Below are 20,033 nucleotides of genomic sequence, written 5' to 3'. Positions count from 1 at the left end.
TATAAATTATGAACAACAAAATGACAACAAATACATATTTATCAACAAGTGAATCTAAAAAATTAAGTGAATAAAAATTCTGAAGAACAGAATAAACTGGTGAATATAATAGAATCTGGAACATAGAAAGGGAGTGGACTGACAATTCTTGGGGGGAAGGGGTGTGGGAGGGGCGGGAATAGACTGGACAAAAATCATACACCTATCGACAAGGACAATGCGGGGTATGGGCATGGGGGGTGTCAACTGGGTGGAGAGGAGCTATGGGGGGGGGAGAAGAGGAACAACTGTAATAATCTGAACAGTAAAGATTTATTTAAAAAAAATAAAATATGAGGAGAAAAAAAAAGACCAAGGGAATATCTTGCTCCACAACAAAATGTCCCCCAAGGTTTGCCATCTGTTGATGATTTTGCCAGAAAAAATCTTTACCATGGCAATTGAGAAATGATTTTCCAACTTGGCACTCCTTCCATAGTTACCAGCTAGCCCTCAAAATCCCTCTTAAGAAAGAGCTCTCCCCTTTTTTACCCATGTATTATATTTATTATAATAATCTACTTATTCTTGATATGGACTCATATATTTCCTTTTTTAAAATTTATAATTTATCACCATGCTTATTTGGGTGTGCAAAGAATTCCAGGTGTGGCCAGTAGGAGCCTCTTCATGACTCCTATGCCCTTGTGACATGTCCCCATCATTTTTATGAACATTTTTTTATCCTCACCTGAGGATGTGTTTATTGATCTGAGAGACAAAGGAAGGGGGAGAGAGAAATAGAGAGAAACATCAATTGGTTGCCTCTGGGAGGCATCCAGAGGGGTAGGAGGGTGGGAATCAAGCCAGAAACCTAGGCATGTGCTCTGACTGAGAATCGAACCTGCAACCTTTTTGTGTACAGGTTGATACTCCAACCAACTGAGCCATCTGACCAGGGCTTGTGAACACTTCCATGCTTATGTTGTACCTATGTTACCCCATCCCTGAAACTCATCATTTTTCCAGGAAACAGTGCCTTTGATGGGAAATGGTAGTAGAGATCAAGATTGAGGTGCTAGGTATGCTTAATAGCTAGTGGAGTGTTTTTGGTTCTTAGCCCTCTTAGCAGACAGAACTAGGAAATACATGCATGTATATATACATATGCATGTAAATACATAAAATATGCACGCTCACATGCATGTACATATATAAATGTACATATAAATGTACACATATACATAATTTCAAGATCATAAATTCACATTACCTCAAATTCAAATCCATCACCACAGGGTTCTATATTGCCTTCTGCATTCGATAGTTGTACGTCTCTTTTTCCACAGTGAGATCCCTGGCTCCCAACAACATCAAGTTCAGGGAACAACCACTTTGGAAAAACGTTTGGCATGTATACTACAACTCATACATATACTTATGCCCTAGCAATTCTACCCTTGGTATATCCCCGGCATAAGTCAGGACTTATGTCCACCAAAAACATACAAGAATGTTTATAGCAGTCAAAAACTGGAAAAAACCCAAAAGTCAATAAATACTAGAAAAAGTAAATAAATGGTGGTGGTATAATACTAAATTGCTATAAAAAAATGAGCAATGTGAACGTATTTCATGGAAATAAAGTTAAATAAAAGATGCCCAATGCAAAAGAGTATGTATGGTATTATTACATTTATATGAAATTCAATAACAAGCAAAACTATGGAGCTAGACAGCAGAGTAATTAGTGATAACCCTTGAGGCTTGTGGGGATTGGGATAATGACTTTCAGAAGCCTGGAAGGAGCCTGCTGGGGTGCTGGAATGGTCTATATCTTATTTGGGTAGTAGTAACACAGTTATAATACAAATATAAAAATCTAGCTATAAACTTATAAATACCTTACTATCTATAAGTAATATCTTAATTTTAAAATATTTTAATACAGCTACAAATCAGGTTGCCAATGCAATTAACTCAACTGAATTGACCTAATCAACCCTATTTCAAGTGTTCAGGAAATGACAACTACATCAGAACTCAGCCATCTGCCTGGCCACTACTGCTTTTCTGTTGTAAGACACATCCAGTGTCAGTGAAGACGGTAAAATGGCAGATGCTAGCGTTTAACAATGCGGTGTGTGGGCTTAGTGTCAGGGGTAGTTTGTGTTGAGTTGAATTGGACTCTTTTATACCTCCCTTCCCACCCCCATGCCAAGGATTACACAATCCAAACCCTTAATAGCTTATGCTTTGTGTATAATGTCACACGATTATGGGCGTCTTCTCAGATTGATTGCTGATAACTCCAAAAAGTTGGCTCTGGGAATCCTAAATACTCACAGACAGGGAGGGCAGGCATGTTGTGAGGGCTTCAGTAGAAGGGAGGAGCGAAGGCCACAAACCCCAGAACGGCCCTTTGGCCTCCCTCCTCTCAGTGTCTGCCCTGTTGTCCAGGCAGAGCCCAAAGATGAGAGGTAAAACCTTTCCTCCCTTGACTGAGAAACACTTCTTTTGATCAGGGCTCAAAAATAAGAGATGAGAGAAGGCGTACTGCAGTGGTTCTCTAACTTTAAATGCACCACAGCCACCTGGGGGGCCTGATAGCAGACCCCATCCCAGAGTTTCCAATTCAGCCAGCCTGAACCTACATATCTGACCAGCTACCAGGATGCTGATCCTGCTGGCCCGAAGACCACACTGGTGTAAGGGAAGAATTTGGAATCAGATCATCGAAGTTTAAGTGCTGAACTCTACATAACAGACTCTACATAACAGCCTATGAACTTGAGCAAGCAACTATATCTCTGAGCCTATTTCCTCATCTGTATAAGAAAGGTAATATGTGTCCTGCTTGCCTTATAGGATTGGCATTCATATTATGAGTTCATTTGTGGGGTTTATTATTGTAGTATAATGACTTACAAAATTATATTAGTTTCAGGTGCACAACATAGTGATTTGATATTTATATACGTTACAAAGTGATCACCACACAAAGTTATGCTTGTCACCATACAAACTCATTATAGTACTAGAGGCCCAGTGCACAGATTCGTGCACTGATGGGGTCCCTCAGCATGGCCTGCGGGTACCAGGCCAAAACCAGCAGTCCCAACACTGCCTGCCACTCCTGCCTGCTGCTCCTGCTCATCCCTCATCCTGGCCCAACTGCGGTCTCCGGGCTGCGGCAACCATCTGTGAGCCCTGTGTCTGGCACCCATCAGTCAGCTGAGCGGCACTCCTGCTGTGGGAGCGCACTGACCACCAGGGGGGCAGCTCCTGTGTTGAGTGTCTGCTCCCTGGTGGTCAGTGCGCATCATAGCTTAGGCTTTTATATAGAGAGGTTATTGACTATGTTATCTATTCATTTGTGTTTTGAAAACCATCAATTATTAAATGGGTGCTCTTCACTTATTTGTGCCAGGAACTCTCTTGGAAATTAATGGGTACATTCTCAGAATTTTGTTTTTAAATCCATAAAATAAGATACAGAAGAGTACAAAGGAAACAGATTATACTGAAATATAATTATCAGCATATTTTTTGAAAGCAAATTTGCAATATAGTAGCAGGTGCTTCTTTATCATTAAAATAAGAGATCTCTTAGAGGGCCTAATAATCATAGTAATTATTATATATTGTGATGAGATTGTTTGTTATTTTGTTTGTTAATGGAACCAAAGTTTATTGGGAGAAGCCAGTTCTGGAAAAGGTGCAGCTAGGATTTCAGGAGTAGCAAGTCCAGAGCTTCCTTTCCATGTTACAGTTGAGAGTAGTTTAGTATCCAAGCTAATTAAAGTCTAATAGCCCATTGGTGGAGGCCCACATGGCCATAAGCCACACGGGCATAGGGCAGCGGTTCTCAACCTGTGGGTCGCAACCCTTTGAGGGTGGAACGACCCTTTCACAGGGGTCGCCTAAGACCATCAGAAAACACATATATAATTACATATTGTTTTTGTGATTAATCACTATGCTTTAATTATGTTCAATTTGTAACATTGAAATTGGGGGTCACCACAACATGAGGAACTGTATTAAAGGGTCGTGGCATTAGGAAGGTTGAGAACCACTGGCATAGGGGATGTGCTCCCCCACAATAGGTATCCATTGTGCGCTATGCCAGGGGAGAAGGGAAGGGAGCACGCATTTGTTTGTATATATGTTTACCTCACTGTCTTGTGATTGGTTATCTCCACTCTGTCTGTTTTGGTAATACTCATACATTTTAAAATTTATGCCTCTCATGCACACCCTTTCTTCCCACTCGAGTTGGGGTGTCTTAGTAACTCCGCCGATCTGGGTTCCTGGTTTCACTTCCTCCTCCCATGGTCCCATCCCTATCTACCTAACTTTTTCTGTCTCATTCCCCTCTCTGATTCGGAGACCCCAACTGCTGTTGGAATTTGGGGTGATGACTGCTCTGGCTACTTCCAACTGAAGAGGAACATGCAAGGGGTGTTGGGGCTCCATCAGAGGTGGACAATCTAAGGGACCATGGAAGATGGGAGGATGTCATTCAGAGTTCCATTTCTATGACCATCTGTAGTTTGATGGATTCTAGGCAAGAGAGGATGAAAAGAGTTAGACAATTCAGTAACCAAGGGCCAAACAATAATGCTAGGAACAGGTAGTAAACCCTGGATTTGGGCCTAAATTTTATGAGATTGAGAATGTGATATTTGTTCCCTTAACTACATAGTCTGCTAAGAATACTTTGTGTTCTCATATGTATACTTGTATGTATATATGTTGTTGACATATATATAGTAGGAAGGGCCATTCTATGACCAATTACCATGTGAACCAGTGAATTTAGTGACCTTTGTATATTTTGATCTGCGGGTGGTTAAACTGACATAAATCCTGAGCTAAGGCCTGACCAAACAATGGCAGCTCTCTCTAAAACCCTGGAGTAAAACAGTCCAATCTGATCATGGGAGACCCAACTGGCATTTGCTGAGGAGTGTTGGTCTCCAAACTGCTAGATTGTATCGCTTCTCTGATGCTGAGAGTGTCTGACTCAAAAGAAGCATTACATTCTCCCATGATAAATTAAAGGTTTATGTCCATCCCTGAAGAACATCTATGTACTTGTTAGGGTTATCTGAAAACTTTCCTTAAGTTATCTTAATTTGTCTTAAGCCTTGTGTGGAAGATGAAACTCTCCCCCTGCTACTGCCTGGAGAGGGCAGATGGTAGTCAGGGAGCCTGGGTGGCTGAGTTCCTCTTGTGGCTTGATGGGACTAGTCCTTCTCACGGTCCTAGATAAAGTGAACAAGATGGCTCAGGTGTATTTGGTGGGCCATTAGGCCCCGTCACCCCCTTAGGGGTTTCCGGCTCTCTGGTATTGCTTTGGGTCAATGCTGTTAAGAACAATGGTTTAATTTTGTATTGTTGGTACAATTTTTATAGTTTCTTAAAGCAAAGAAGGCCTGAATACATGAGATCTCAGACCTATATAGTAATGAGTTTTTAAACAATTTTTCAAAGTATTTGTAACATCTTAATGTCATATGAATACATACGTGATTTCTATTGGTGACAAAGTCACAGTACTACTAGTACTATTATGGTCTGTTGCCTACATCTACACTAATAAAAGATAAAGATGCTAATGACCATACCTTTGCTACACCCTAAGCCACGCCCAACAGCCAATCAGAGCGACTATGTGCAAATTAACCCAACCAAGATGGCGGCCGGCATCCACGGAGCTGGAGCAAGCAGGAGGCTTGGTTGCCCAGGCAATGGAGGAAGTCAAGCTTCCCGCCTGCCCTGAGCTGGCTGTGGCTTCTGCTCATGGCAACAAAGTTTCAACTATAGAAGACAAATAAATCCCAGATCCCTGCTTCCAGCCAGCCTCCACTGGGAGTTTGGGTGGCTAGGGGTGTGGCCAGCCTGCAAACAGCCATCAGCCCCTCACCCAGGCTGGCCAGGCACTCCTATATAATAAAAGGGTAATATGCAAACTGACCCTAACAGCAGAACCACTGGCAATGACTAGTCACTATGACACACACTGACCACCAGGGGGCAGACGCTCAATGCAGGAGCTGCCCCCTGGTGGTCAGTGCACTCCCACAGGGGGAGCTCTGCTCAGCCACAAGCCAGGCTGATGGCTGCCAGTACAGCAGTGGTGGTGGGAGCCTCTCCCACCTCCTCGGCAGTGTTAAGGATGTCCGATTGCAGCTTAGGCCTGCTCCCCACTGGCAAATGGATATCCCCCAAGGGCTCCTGGGCTGCCAGAGGGATGTCTGACTGCCAGCCTAGGCCCACTCCCCCAGGGAGCAGGCCTAAGCCAGCAGGTGGTCATTTCCCGAGGGGTCCCAGACTGCAAGAGGGCACAGGCCGGGCTGAGGGACCCCTCCGAGTGCACAAATTTTTGTGCACTGGGCCTCTAGTTTATAATAGAAGGAATGCTAAGATAAAGATGTAATTGACAGCCCTTTCCAAGGTGGTAGTATGAAGTGAATAATTGTGTTCCATTTCCAGCTTCACTAGCATAGTCTGGGACTCAGTTGGGTTTGTGCCCATGTGTGGGCTTTTGTTAAAGCTCATAGACTAGACGGAAAATGTCAGGGCTGCAGACCTCAAGCTGGCATTGTGGCGGTGCCCGGTGATGTCGGACCCCTTCGCCTTTGACTTTGTTGTGCTGTTCTACTTCCCAAATAACTTCTAAGACCTGCTGAAAGATTGAGAAGCTTGGGAATTGCTAGTACTTCCAAAGGAAGAAACGACATCCAGATCAGAGTGACCTGTTTGCTCTAAGGAAGTCACCTTCTTTATTTGATTGTGGAAGCCAGTGGTTGGGTTGTCAACAACGGGCATTAAGGTTATGGGGTAAAATGTATGAGGAGCAGGGCTTAGGTTATACACGATTCATAAGATCTTGGATGTGGGCATTGCTGGCACAGATAGTTTAAGCCAAATATATGTGCCAGGCATTGACAACTAAAACTGGAATAAAATCCAACTGTCAAACAGAAGTGATTTCCTCACATTGACACAGCTGTGAGGTTGACTTTCAAACAGGCTTTGTCAAAGCCTGACCTTCAGTGAACACACCCACTAGCAAGAGTCATGAATCACCTGCACCTTTTTGTAGGGTAGTGTTGGACACCATTTATAGCCCTGTGACTGCTGCAGTGGTTCTCAACTTCTGGCCCTTTAAATACAGTTCCTCATGTTGTGACCCAACCATAAAATTATTTTCGTTGCTACTTCATAACTGTAATGTTGCTACTGTTATGAATCATAATGTAAATATCTGATATGCAGGATGGTCGTAGGCGACCCCTGTGAAAGGGTCGTTCGACCACCAAAGGGGTCTCGACCCACAGGTTGAGAACCGCTGGCTTAGAGGCACATAAACGGTAGGTACAGCTGTTTTCAATATGTCTGACCAGGTTGCGGTTCTTTGGGAGCTGTTTCAGAAGCTGACCTGTGGGCATATGGAATCAGGAGTGTGTTTGCTAAAAATCTGGTATGGCTTTTATATGCTTTGCTGTTATATGATAAGGACTCCTCTAAACCTTTGGAGGGATGTGTGAGTGACAGTAGACGATAAAAAGATTCAGGTCCCATGTTTTATTTGCTGGAGGCCTTTGCAGCTCTCTCCTATGAAGTATTTCAAATGGTTCTTTACTAGAACTTTTTGTTTCCAGGTAATAACTTCTTGTACAATATTTCCATTAACAGCAATAAAATCTTAGCCAGAACTTACCTCAGTTCTGAGCTTTTGATACTCTGAATGGGATTTTAAGGAGAAGCTGTAAAAAATTGAAAATACATATATCCCTCAGGGTATGTCTGCTTGTACTGTGCTCTTTATATTAATTACAAAATCGTAAGCCTTTAAAAAAGTAATATAAGCGTATGGTAAAGCAAAATTTAAATGGTAGTAAAAAGATAGAAAATAAGAAATAATGGCTCCCTTCTCAACTCACATCCCAACTTAAACCCCAGTTTCTGTCCACAAATGTTAACAGTTTTATGACTTTTTCTAAAAAGTATTGTGCATGTGCCTGCATGTGTTATGTATATGCTTTTACATAAAGTATAGACAAATGAGATCATACCAAACACACTGCTTTGCATTTTTGTTTCCTTCAAAAATTATCGTGGAGTTCTTGCCATACCCACACACACAGACCTATCTCATTGTTTTTAGGGCCCACTGCATGGACATCCACTATGACAATTTGCTTAAGCAATCCTCTACTGATGAATATTCAGGTTGTTTTAGTTTTTCTACATTTTATAAAAAAAAATCTTCAGAGAATATCTTTTTACAAATATTTTCGAATATTTAGAGAAGGGTATTACTCAAGTAGTTCCCTAGAAGTACAATTCCTGGGTACTTTATGTATAGGCACATAAAGTTTTAACAATATAATCACTGCCCTCCAATATGATTGAATCAGTTTATATTCCCACCAGCAATGTTATGGGTGCTTGCTTCATATACCTGTCAATTCTGGCAGCATTACATCTTTTAAAACATTTGCCAATCTAGTGGACAAGAATATACCATTGTGGTTTTGATTTGCATTTCTTAAATTATAAGCAAGGTAGAGCATCTTTTAATTTACTTATGGAATATTTGTACTTGTTTCTCTGTGAATTGCCTATTTATCATTTCTTGCCTTTCTTTTGATGTTGCCTTTTTCTACTTTTGTGTTCATCAAATAGCAAGTTCCTACTTCCTGGTGAGCACTGTGCTGGGACTAGAGTTCTAACAGTGAGGAAGCACCACTGCCTTTGCCCTTTAGGAGCTTAGGGTGTCCTGGGAGATAGACATTCATTAGAGCAAGTGAGAGAAGAGACAGGCTTGGGCTGGGGGTGGGAGAAGACTGCTGAGGAGCTGACAGCTAAAGAACAAATAGGAGAAAGACAGACACTGTATGATTTCACTTATATGTGGGATCTAATGAACAAAATAAAATAGAAATAGATTTATAGATACAGAGGGAAGGAGGGTTGGAGGGCTGGGTAAAAACTGTGAAGGAATTAAACAAAAACAAACAAAAAAACACACCAAAAAAACTCATAGACACAGACAATAAAATTGTGATTACCAGAGGGAAGGAGGTGAGGGGAGGTAGGGAAGGGTAAAGAGGGGATAAATGGTGATGGAAGGAGACTTGGCGTGGAATGGTGAAGACACAATATAATATATAGATGATGCATTATAGAATTGTACCCCTGAAACCTATAATAATTTTATTAACCAATGTCACCCCAGCAAATTCAATTAAAAAAATAAAGGGAAAAAAAGATCAAATGGGACTGGAGGCTCAGGGAAGTATGTCTGGAGGAAGGCACAGCATTTTGGAGGGAATATGATGTGTCAGATGAGCTAAAAGAAGGCCAGAGAGCAGGGCACAGAGAAGATAGTGATACAAGATATGGCCCTGGCCTCATTAATGGTTGGGGTTTTTCCCTAGAGAAGAAAGCTATTGAAGGATTTTGAGCTGTAGTTGGTGACCAAATCTGAACTCTGAAAAGATCACTCTTGCTGAAAAGAAGGGAAACAGAAAGACCAAGCTGAAGGTTTTTGAGTTAGTGCAGATAAGCTCTGATAGTAGCTTGGCACTTGATTATGGTGATGGACAAGGAGAGAAGCAAATGGGCTCAAGAAATATGGAGGAGGACAAATAAAATTTGATGATGGATGGATAGAGGTGACAAGGAAGGGAGGAAGTGTCCAGGATGGTTCCTAGGTTTCTAATTAGATGGTGGTACCATTTACTGAAACAAGAAACACTGGTAGATTTAGGGATAAGTTCAGTCTTAGACAACACATCTGAGTGAAGCTGTCCAGTAGGCAATTAGATACAGAAGTCTGGGAGCAGAGGAAAAGTCTGGATTGGAAACATAAATTTGAAAGTCACTGCACACAGTAATTAAAGCCATGGACATGGGTACAATGGCCCATGAATCCCTGAAGAATGCTAATACTTAATAGCCCAGTAGAGAAAGATGAGACAGAGAGGAAAAGCAGAAGCCTGAGAGCAGTGGAAAGCAAGCCAAGTGTGGTGTCCCAGAAACCAGTGAGTGTTTCAAATAGGATGGAATGGGCAATAGTGCCGAACGCCGCTGAGATGTCTAGTAAGAGGCAGCCTGAAAAGTTCCCGTTGGATTTAGCAACATGACAGCTTTGGTGACATTAATATGAATTATTTCAGTAGAATAATGGGGGCAAAGGTCAAACAGGAAATGATTGAGGAATGAATGGAAAATGAGGACATGGAAGCACTGCATGGCCCACTCACGAGAAGTATGGTTTTTGATAGAAAACAGCCCAAACCTATTCTTCCTCAGTGTCTATTCTTGACACTTCTTTGCCACTCAATAAGCTGAATTGATTTTATAATTCAATGTTCCATAGCTCTGGTCTCTCAGTAGCCATAGCAACAAGGGGCAGAGTCTGAAGGGGAGGCTGCTTGGAAAGAATTGGGGGTTCTTTCATCCTTGGAGCAGCCTCCATTACAGAATCACTACTGAAACCAAGGTTAAGAAACAAAGAGCCCTGCCCTAGGCAGTTTGGCTCAGTGGATAGAGTGTTGGCCTGCAGACTGCAGGTTTCCGGGTTCGATTCTGGTCAAGGGCACATGCATGGGTTGCCAGCTCAATCCCTGGTAAGGGGCATGCAGGAGACAGCCAATCAATGAGTCACTCTCATTGATATTTCTATCTCTCTCTCCCTCTCCCTTCCTCTCTGAAAGCAATAAAAATATATCTTAAAAAACAGGAAAAAAAAGAAACAAAGAGTCCTTTGTTTTAGAGACACCTACTGAAAAACAAGTAAAAATGGAGTCTGGGGTTTGCAGAGTGAAATAAGATAAGCCATGAATTGATCATTGTTGAAGCTGGGCAGTGGGTACCTGGATATTTATTATGTTGTTCTCAATTCTTGTGTTTATATATACAGTTTCCACAATTCGTTGTAAAACATTACATTTAGGAACTTGGTAAGATGAAAGTTCAAAGAGCCCAGGACCCACTGTTTAAATGGCACTTACAAAGGATCTCCTTCAATCTGCCATTGGCTTGTGGACATCAAGGTGCCACATGTCTAAGGAAACAAGTCTGCTCTCGTGTGCTGTCCCTTCTTCCCTCGTTAACCCTGGCTCCTGCTTCTTTCCTCTCCTCCTTTTTTACCTCCCTGGTGAGTGTGGACTTCAAATCACAGTTCCATCACTTACCATCTCCGTGAACTTGAACGAAGTCCCTCTGGTCTGTAAACCAAGTCTCTGAAAGATCGGGTTATGCATCTGCTTAGCAATGTTTCGAGGATTAGTTCTGACAGTGTATGTGGAAGCATCTAACTTAGCTCACAGAGCTCAGGGGGTAAACAGAAATAATGAAGCTGACCTGGCAGGAGACAACCTTGTGACGCTGCTTGGCCTTTCTTTAGCTTTGCCACTTTTAGGAGGCATACAAGTAGAAAAATTATGTGAAAAATTCATTCCATAAGAAACATTGCACTGCAAGCATGATCACAGTGGAATACATAATTCATATTCATTAATAAATGGGAAATAAACTAAGACTTCACTCACCTAAGTGGCGGGAATTAGGGCAAACCAGAGCATGCAGGCTCCATCAAAAAGGGGCAGTCCTGCATAGCGCTAACCGATCGCTGCCTCGAGGGAATGCGGCCAATGTTAACATGTCTTCTTGTTTTACAAGACAAGCTAATGCTCTAAATTTTTCATGTGAAATCTCCCAATTCTTAAATTTAAGTTAAATTACATTAAAAAAATAATAATACAAAGGCACGAAGGCCAAATTAAGCCCATCTGCAGGCCAAAATCAGCTACTGAGCTGCCAATGTGCACCCTCTCCCCTTCATTTCTACGGTGGAAGAGATTGAAGTGGTTTGAAGAGGTGATGAAGCCCAGAGGGATGTGATCTAGACACCTCATCCTGCCCCAAGGCCTAGGTCAGTGCGTGGCACGTAGTGGATCCTGATGAAAAACGTAATGAATCAATGTCAGTAACAGGGGGTAGGGGACCAGTTCAGGTTTTTGTGCATACCTTGGGCTTACCTGAGAAACTGTGTCATTTCTCTCGACAGCCTTGCGAAGTCGTTCTGGCCGCTCCATCATCAACGGGAACTGGGCAATTGACCGGCCTGGAAAATACGAGGGTGGAGGGACAATGTTCACCTACAAGCGTCCAAATGAGATTTCGAGCACTGCTGGAGAGTCCTTTCTGGCTGAAGGTCCCACTAACGAGATCTTGGATGTTTATGTGAGTTTGTATGTTTCTGGGCTGTTCTCTGGATTGTTTATCTTGTTGCTGCTAAGGGCCACACTTAGAACAAAAGGCAACAAACCGTTACCCATGCTCGATATGACCATCTGAGCGGAGTCCTTGGAGGTGCCCTTGCATCTTGGCCTTCATCTTCACCATTCACCCTGAATGTGCCCCGCTCACAGAAACCTTAAACTCTACCAGATGCTTAGAACCCTCAGAGTTTATTGACCCAGTAAAACCAATTTTACTTGTTGAGCCAAATCAGAGGCAAAACAGATCCTTTATTTCATGAGCATTGGATCTCCTCCAGGCACTTCCCTCCTAATGCTAATTTGGCATGTTTCCTTTTTATGGCAAAAGAAAGCAAATGCCTAAAGCAAGACAAGACCGCTCACAGTTCCCAGCCCTCTTCAAATTCTGTTAAAGCAAATGAAGACGGGAGAACTCCAGCGTGCTCCAGGTGACCCAGTAAAGCGCAGAGTAGCAATGCAGAGGTTTAGTAGGCACTCCCTGTGAAGCAGGGAGCTTAGCTTACTTAACAAGAAAATCAATTATTAAGTTACACAAGTTAAAAATGATCCTTGTTTCTTAAGAAACACTAGAATCCAGTCTTCTTTAAAACATCAGGAAATAAAAGGTGACAGAAATAAAAGCTTGAAATTGGGTTTTATGATAAAAAGAAGGAGCTTGATTATAGATATGCGTTCTCTTACAACCTCCAAAACCAGCACGTGATGTGTGCTTTGTTAACGTTTTATATATATTACTTCTCCAAATTTACATGTTTGTTCCTCTTGGGGCTAGTGGCTCATGGACTGGAAACAATAAAGAAAGCCTTGTTATAGTTAATTTTCGATATTCTTTTACACTGTCCAATGGGTTGTTGGACTCTGGGTAGGTTTAGAATGGCATCAGGGATAAAAAGTCAGATTGTTAAAGGACCACCGTGGGTGGTCTAGGATGTGGTGGCCAACAGTAATTTTCTAAATGGGACGAGGTTTGTACTGGCAGAACGCTCACGCAGCTCAAGAGGCACGGACGAGGGAGAGAGGATTTACAGCCACAAACCAATTGTGGAATTGTGTGAAAGGAGAATTAGGTGAGGGGATGAGGGGTAAACCGCAGGAACCTGAGGTCATAACACTGTCTCGCAGGGCTCTGTGTGCACCACCATGGTTTCTGAGTGTATGAAGTCCACTGGGTGATTTATAAAAGGGAGGCCTCGTTTCACATGCAGGGAAGACATAAGAGTTAAAGGCATAAATGGACATAATAGACATGTTCAGGAACCAAACTGCTTGGAGCTGAAAAGACTTGAGATCATCTGTGATTCCAACTTCTTCTCCAGATGAAGAAATAAAAAACTGAAATTAAGGGACTTGATCTAGATTAGACGGCTGGTCAACAAGAGAGCCGCTGTATGAAGCAATCAAGACCGAAATACCAGGATGTGGAGTGTCTCCTTACCTGACTCAATTTACTCAGTAAATCCTCATTCTGCTGGTGAACTGAGCCGATCACCCTGCTGCCCACCAGGAAAGCCATGGGCGTTTGTGCCCCAGAACCAATAAAGAGGGGTTCATTCTGCTGGGACATGCTGATTTATTTTTTCTTTTGCCCCAGAGAAGTCTCACTGCTGACCTCCACAGCCCTATGCAGCTTCCTGCTTGCTGTTCTACTTTTGTCATCAGTTCCTAAGACAATAGGACCTACGGACAGTTACTTCCCTTAGACCTGTTTTCCTGACCCCATCTCTTTGTGGTCTGGAGCTTTCTATGGATGAGAAGTGGAGGAACCCAAGAGTCAAAGAGGAAGAGGGTGGGAGCAGGCCTTTCCTGAGCCAGGCTCACTGGCCACATGAAATGTTGAAAGAACCTAAAGGATCCGGCTGGCTCTGCCAGAGGTGTGCCCTTTGCTCGACTCTCTCGCCACCTAGTGTCCAAACAGATTCTGTGTCGTGTCAACACGTATCTGCCTGGACACTTTGAGAGCACTAAGCAAAATCTAAGCCCTGGTATAGGATGGTTGGGAGCCAACAAAAAGGTTCCAATCATTGCTCCCATCTTCCTATTTGGAATTTATAAAATGTTCACTTTCAGCCTAGTTTTCTTTTAAGTTTTTCCTTCTTCTAAAGCAAATAACAAAAAGCCATCTGGAAATAGCTTTCATAGCTATTTGTTTAATCTGTCACAGGTTCACTAATATTATTAGATGTGAATCAACCCCCTCATTTATAGATCCTGTCACTTATTCCACTGAACCCAAAGCCAGGGGGACATGGATGTGCGTGCCAGCCCAGTGACACTGACTTTTGTGTTGTCAGATGATACACCAGCAGCCTAACCCAGGAGTCCACTATGAGTACGTCATCATGGGGACCAATGCCATCAGCCCACAAGTGCCACCTCACAGGAGACCAGGTAAAATCCCATGTTTTTCTGCCAAGCACTCAGGTCATTTCTCTTTATTTATTTTTATTTTTAATTTCAGTTCAATCTCATTTCCTTTTTATTAAAGTTCAAGTTACCATTACATGGTTTGGTACTCAGTTGAGGAAGACTTGTCCAAATAAGGTAATATGTTATCATCAGTATTTCCAGGTGATTGTTTACATTCAAGTCGCATCATCAGTAAATCCTTGGGAAGCCCATTGCTAGGGTTTATACTTTGTCAAGGCCCAGTTCCTCTGGAGTGGAGATTCCCAGTTCATTTAAAGTTGGTCTAAGTTCCTGGATGACATAAGGGTAGATTTCCTTATGCGGTCCTGCTTTGTCCCTAACAACCTCTAGGATGCGAACAGCACTAGCAAATTAACCGTCTGCATGCCCGCAAAGCAGCATCAGTGATTTTGGGTTCTGGAACCAGATCGTAGCCAACAAGCGTGTTCATCCCTTTCCGCAATTCCCAGACATCAATATCTGGCTTGTTGAAGTATGTCACCCAGGGAGCATCAAATTCCTCATCTGTCTCATGTGACCCATGGGAATATTAGCCAACTGATAGCTCCGGGGACAGGATGGGAGCCAGATAGGGCGCAGGAGGGCTCAGCGGAGAGGGGCACCCGGCATACCAAGACAGGGGGGTGCAGGCTAAGGTTGACAGTTGGGGCATTTCCTTTTAAAGCCCCTTCCCTCTTCTTGTGCAGCTACCCTCTGTCTCTAACTCAGCACAGAGAAAACCCAGGGACGCATACTTCAGAGTCAGTGGCCCGGATGTCGCCATTTATCTGAGCCTTTGCTGATTCAAAAACAAGTGAACATCTTGGGTCTTTCTCTCCAAGTCCTCATTTTGAAATGCCTTGTACTGGTTTCTTATTGTTGCCATAATAAATCGCCTCAAGCTTAGTGGCTCAAAACAACATATTTACTCCTTTACTGTTCTAACAGTCAGAAGGCCAACAAGGGTTTGTGGGGCCAAAATCAACATATCGTTGCCCTGTCCCCTCCGAGGCTGTAGGAGAGAGTGTTTCCTTGCTCTTTCCAGAGGCCGCTTGCTTTCCTTGGTTCACGGCCCCGTCCTCCATCTTCCAGGCTGGCTAAGCAGCCCTTCACATCTCTTTTTGGCTCTTACCCTTTGCTTCCGTCATCACATCTTTCCCTGACACTCACCCTCCTGCCTCTTTCTTATAAGGACCCTTATTGGGGCCACCCAGATAACCAGGATAAGCTCTCCATCTCAAAATCTCAATCACATCTCCGAAGTCCCCTTTGCCATGTAAGGTGACATATTTCAGGCTCCAGAGATTGGGACACAGACATCTTCTGAGGGACACTGGTCTGTCTGCCAGTGCCTTTCCTGTTGGCCCCTTTTTGCTTCTGTCAACGTACGTTGACCTATCAGAAAAGAACACCGAATCCACACGTAGCAACCTGCCTCTTCCCTGGGGCTCTGCTGGCGGACAGAGCAGGCAGCTTTTGCTTAGGAATGGCACACACTCGGGCTCTGCAGATGTTTCTTTGCCGAGTGCTGCTGGAGCCCACAACCTGAAGGGAGACTGTCTTTTCCATCTTTCAAACAGGAAGGTCTGCAGAAATATTTATGATGATAGCTGCTCACACGCTCCGGGTCCTTGCTGTGTGCTGGACACTGCTGATCCCTCCACATAAATCAGTCACCCAGTGTTCACCACAGTGCTCAGAGGAAAGTACTGTTATCGCCTCATTTTAAAAGTAAGGAACTGAAAGCTTAGAGAGATTAGGTTCTTACCCAGATCCCACAGTGACCTCAGGCCTGTCTGTGTGACTAGCCCTGTGCTTGTTCTACTGCCGAGAGCAGTGATGGTGAACCTATGACACGCAAATCACCGGGATAATCTCTCCATCTCAAAATCCCAAATAACCTGGTTATTAGAGGTGACACATGAACTCATTTTTTTGGTTGATTTTTCTTTGTTAAGTGGCATTTAAATATATAAAATAAATATCAAAAATATAAGTCTTTGTTTTACTATGGTTGCAAATATCAAAAAATCTCTATATGTGACACGGCACCAGAGTTAAGTTAGGGTTTTTCAAAATGCTGACACGCCGAGCTCAAAAGGTTCGCCATCACTGGCCTAGAGGCTACCTGGCCCAATGCCTGTCCTACAGAGAGAGGGGACAGGTGCGAGACCTGGCACATTCATCCTTTTCTGGGCTGCCGATCAGATAATAAGGTTACCTGATGCCACTGGCCACTGGGAAACAACAGCCTGGAGTGTGTCAGACACATAGGGTCGAAGTGTTGTTCAAACTCCAGGTTAGCATAGCCAACCCAACAGAATTTTTAAACCATTTCCAGGAGCAATACACAATCTGAGAACCAAGTCCAGGTGGCAAACTATTAATGCTGACTTAAAAGGGCAACTGGACAGACTACTTGAGATCATATAGGATATTGGTCATTGATAACAAGTCTAATGGGTTTCGCCTAACACGTAGCATGGAGTTCTGGGATCCGTGGCCTGGGACAGGGCGGGCCCAGAGGGGTCATTTGTAAAAAGTTGGTGAGGAAGGGCATTCTGGACCAGGTTTCATCCTCCATATCAGCCGAGTCAGGAGGACAGAGCCTGAATCCAACTCTGCCACTTTCCTGCTGTGCATCCTCCGGCAAGTCAGTAACGTCTCTGAACACATTTCCTGTCTAAAAGCAGAGAGGGAAAAACTACACTCAAAAGTTTTGTTTTGAGGGGGGCAGCAGGGAGGGAAATTAATAAATTAGGCATCAATCCTTGTGCCCAGTACATACAAAGTACTCAAAAGTGTTTTTTTGCTGATAACATCTTGGACAGTCTCATTTATATCAATATGCCTGGTTTTGACTGTTGTTTTAATTTGCATGGCATATTTTAAACCACAAAGTATTGTAAGTAGCCAACTAGATAAAAATGTGCTGGTGAAGAGACAAAGAAAGCCCTATGTTTTAATTTGATTTGACAGTAACTGTAGAATTTGCCTCCTTATTTTGTAATAAACTAATATGTGCTTGGATAAATGTTGCCAAATTACTCTCCAAAATCTGCATCTTATTTGCAGACTCTTTTACAGTGCATGAGAACGTGTTTTCAGGAAACTTCAACAAGGAGTGTAGGGATTAAGGGTTTCCAAGGTCTCCAATCTTTATTGTTAGGCAAATAGATTTGTTGTTGTTCTTATTTTCACCTGTAGTTCTTTAATTATGAGTGAAGTTGAGCACTTTTGGCTGCTTTTCCTTTTTAGTAAATTGTCTCTCCCTGGCCCTTGTCTACCTTTCCTACTTGGATGTTCATCTTTTTCTTATTTGTTTTTAATAATGTTTTAAACATTAAGAAATTTGTGTCTGCTTATTTTAAATATATGTGCTATGAATTAGAAATGATCTCATGCTACCTGATTTCAAATGTTGAAGCAGTTTCCTCTTTACGACTCACCCTCCAAACTGAACTTCCTTCTGTGTGGCCCTGGCCTCTCCCAGGGGAGCCCTTCCATGGCCAGCTGCTCCCGGAGGGGAGGAGTCAGGAGGCGGGAGAAGAGAAGGAACAGACAGAGGAGAAGGAAGGCTTGCACGGTGGGGCACCAGAAATATTCACCTCGGAATCTGCGCAGACCTTCTCAGCCAGGCATCCAGATAGATTTTCTTCCCACTGGCCGGGCAATTTGGTGCTACCAGCACCACAGCCCCCACGACGAAGCCGAGATCACAACTGGAAACAGCTTGGGACCACGGAGTGCTCCACGACCTGTGGGAAAGGTGAGGTGTGGGCTGGCAGGGCCTCTGTGAACCAGGAGACAGGTGTGTGTGTGTGTTGGGGTGGCAGCGGGCAGGGAGCAGAGAGGGGCGGGGAGGGACAGGGACATGAGCCTGGCCCTGCAATGGCTCACTAGTGTGAGGTTATGTGGGGGGGTCTCCAAGATCACCCTCAGGTTGGACTTACAAGACAGGAAAGCTGCTGTGTTCGTGGTTACAACTTATTACAATGGAAAAAAAATAGGTTAGAATTGGCAAAGGGAGACAGAAAGCTAGGGATAATCACACATTGAGGCCAAAACCTTTTTGGCGAGGACCATGGCACGATAGAGGTAAGCTGTATGAAAGTTAATTGACACAGGAACCCAAGATCAAAACGTATTTTTACTGAAATAGTCTGCCATTTGGGTTATGGTGTGATGCCTGTTGCAGGAACCAGATACACTCAGAACCAGGTGGAAACAAGGGAAAGTTATAAAAAGGATAAAAATGGTTGTCATGTGGTTTTACATCGAAGGTGGCAGGTGTAGATTCTCCTCCATTTCATGTCTTTAAAAATCGCCTGGCCCAGCCCGCCCGGGAGGGTGAGATGCGGCCCTCTCTGGAGGTGGTCAGACATTGCTTTGTGGACATAAGGATGAGGACAAAGCATGTGCCGTTAGCCAGCTCACCCTCATGCTGCTCACACAGCCTGTTCACCAGATGATGCCACTCACTCACCCAGGAGGCCATTCGGCAGGTCCCGTCTGTTCTGTACCAGATGTGATGCTGGGACCTGCATCAAAAGGTTCTGCTTATCTCGTCCCCCTCAACACCACTCCAGTCTTCATGGTTCACGCTGAAATAAAATCTACCACCCTCACTGTTCTCTGGTATCTGGCGGGCACTCTCCTGCTTGCGCTTCACCATCTAGCTCGGACATCACCTCCTCTGTGAAGCCTGCCTGATTCTGTAAGGCAGAGGTCGGCACTTCTTCCCTGGACCCCACGGCAATTTGGGACACAGTTCTTTTTGTCCCAGCTCTGCTTGGCTTGGCTGTCTCCATGAGTGTACACTTTGCAACCTCTACAGCTGGTATCATACCAAGCACACAGTAGGTGCTCCTCAAGTGCTTCTTGAATGAATGGCTATTTATCTATATATCAGCTATTAGAAAAGATATAAGGGTAGCTTTTACATCTTTATTGCATTCTGGATATACAAATCTGTTATTGCCTTTGCCCATGTTCTATCAGTAACATAAAGAATGTGGATTTATGTATTCAAAACTGAAGAAGTTCTTTCTCTAGATTTCCATATTATTATTATTTTTAATATATTTTATTGATTTTTTACAGAGAGGAAGGGGGAGAGAGAGTTAGAAACATCGATGAGAGAGAAACATTGATCAGCTGCCTCCAGCACAGCCCCTGCTGGGGATGTACCTGCAACCAATGTACATGCCCTTGACTGGAATCGAACCTGGGACCCTTCAGTCCGCAGGCTGACGCTCTATCCACTGAGCCAAACCGGTTAGGGCTCCATATTATTTTTATTCATGTTCTGAGATAGTCTTTCTCCTTTGCATTGTGGGGACA

The 20,033-nt window shown here is 43.5% G+C and overlaps 1 protein-coding gene across 1 annotated transcript in view; it reads left to right on the top strand.

Moving 5' to 3' along the window:
- Nucleotides 1–20,033, top strand: part of LOC102753839 (thrombospondin type-1 domain-containing protein 4) — a gene marked incomplete at its 3' end in the record, with an annotated part of 484,283 nt that overhangs the window by 447,585 nt on the left and 16,665 nt on the right. Inside the window, exons 6-8 of the mRNA XM_006776097.1 lie at nucleotides 12,071–12,246; nucleotides 14,576–14,672; nucleotides 18,184–18,459. Coding sequence (XP_006776160.1) covers nucleotides 12,071–12,246; nucleotides 14,576–14,672; nucleotides 18,184–18,459 — 549 coding nt within the window. The remainder of the gene's footprint in view (nucleotides 1–12,070; nucleotides 12,247–14,575; nucleotides 14,673–18,183; nucleotides 18,460–20,033) is intronic.

This window comes from Myotis davidii, unplaced genomic scaffold, assembly GCF_000327345.1.
Source record: "Myotis davidii unplaced genomic scaffold, ASM32734v1 scaffold1069, whole genome shotgun sequence".
Lineage (NCBI taxonomy): Eukaryota > Metazoa > Chordata > Mammalia > Chiroptera > Vespertilionidae > Myotis > Myotis davidii.
The sequence above is the reverse complement of the archived record's forward strand: the minus strand, read 5'-3'. Positions and strand labels throughout refer to the sequence as shown.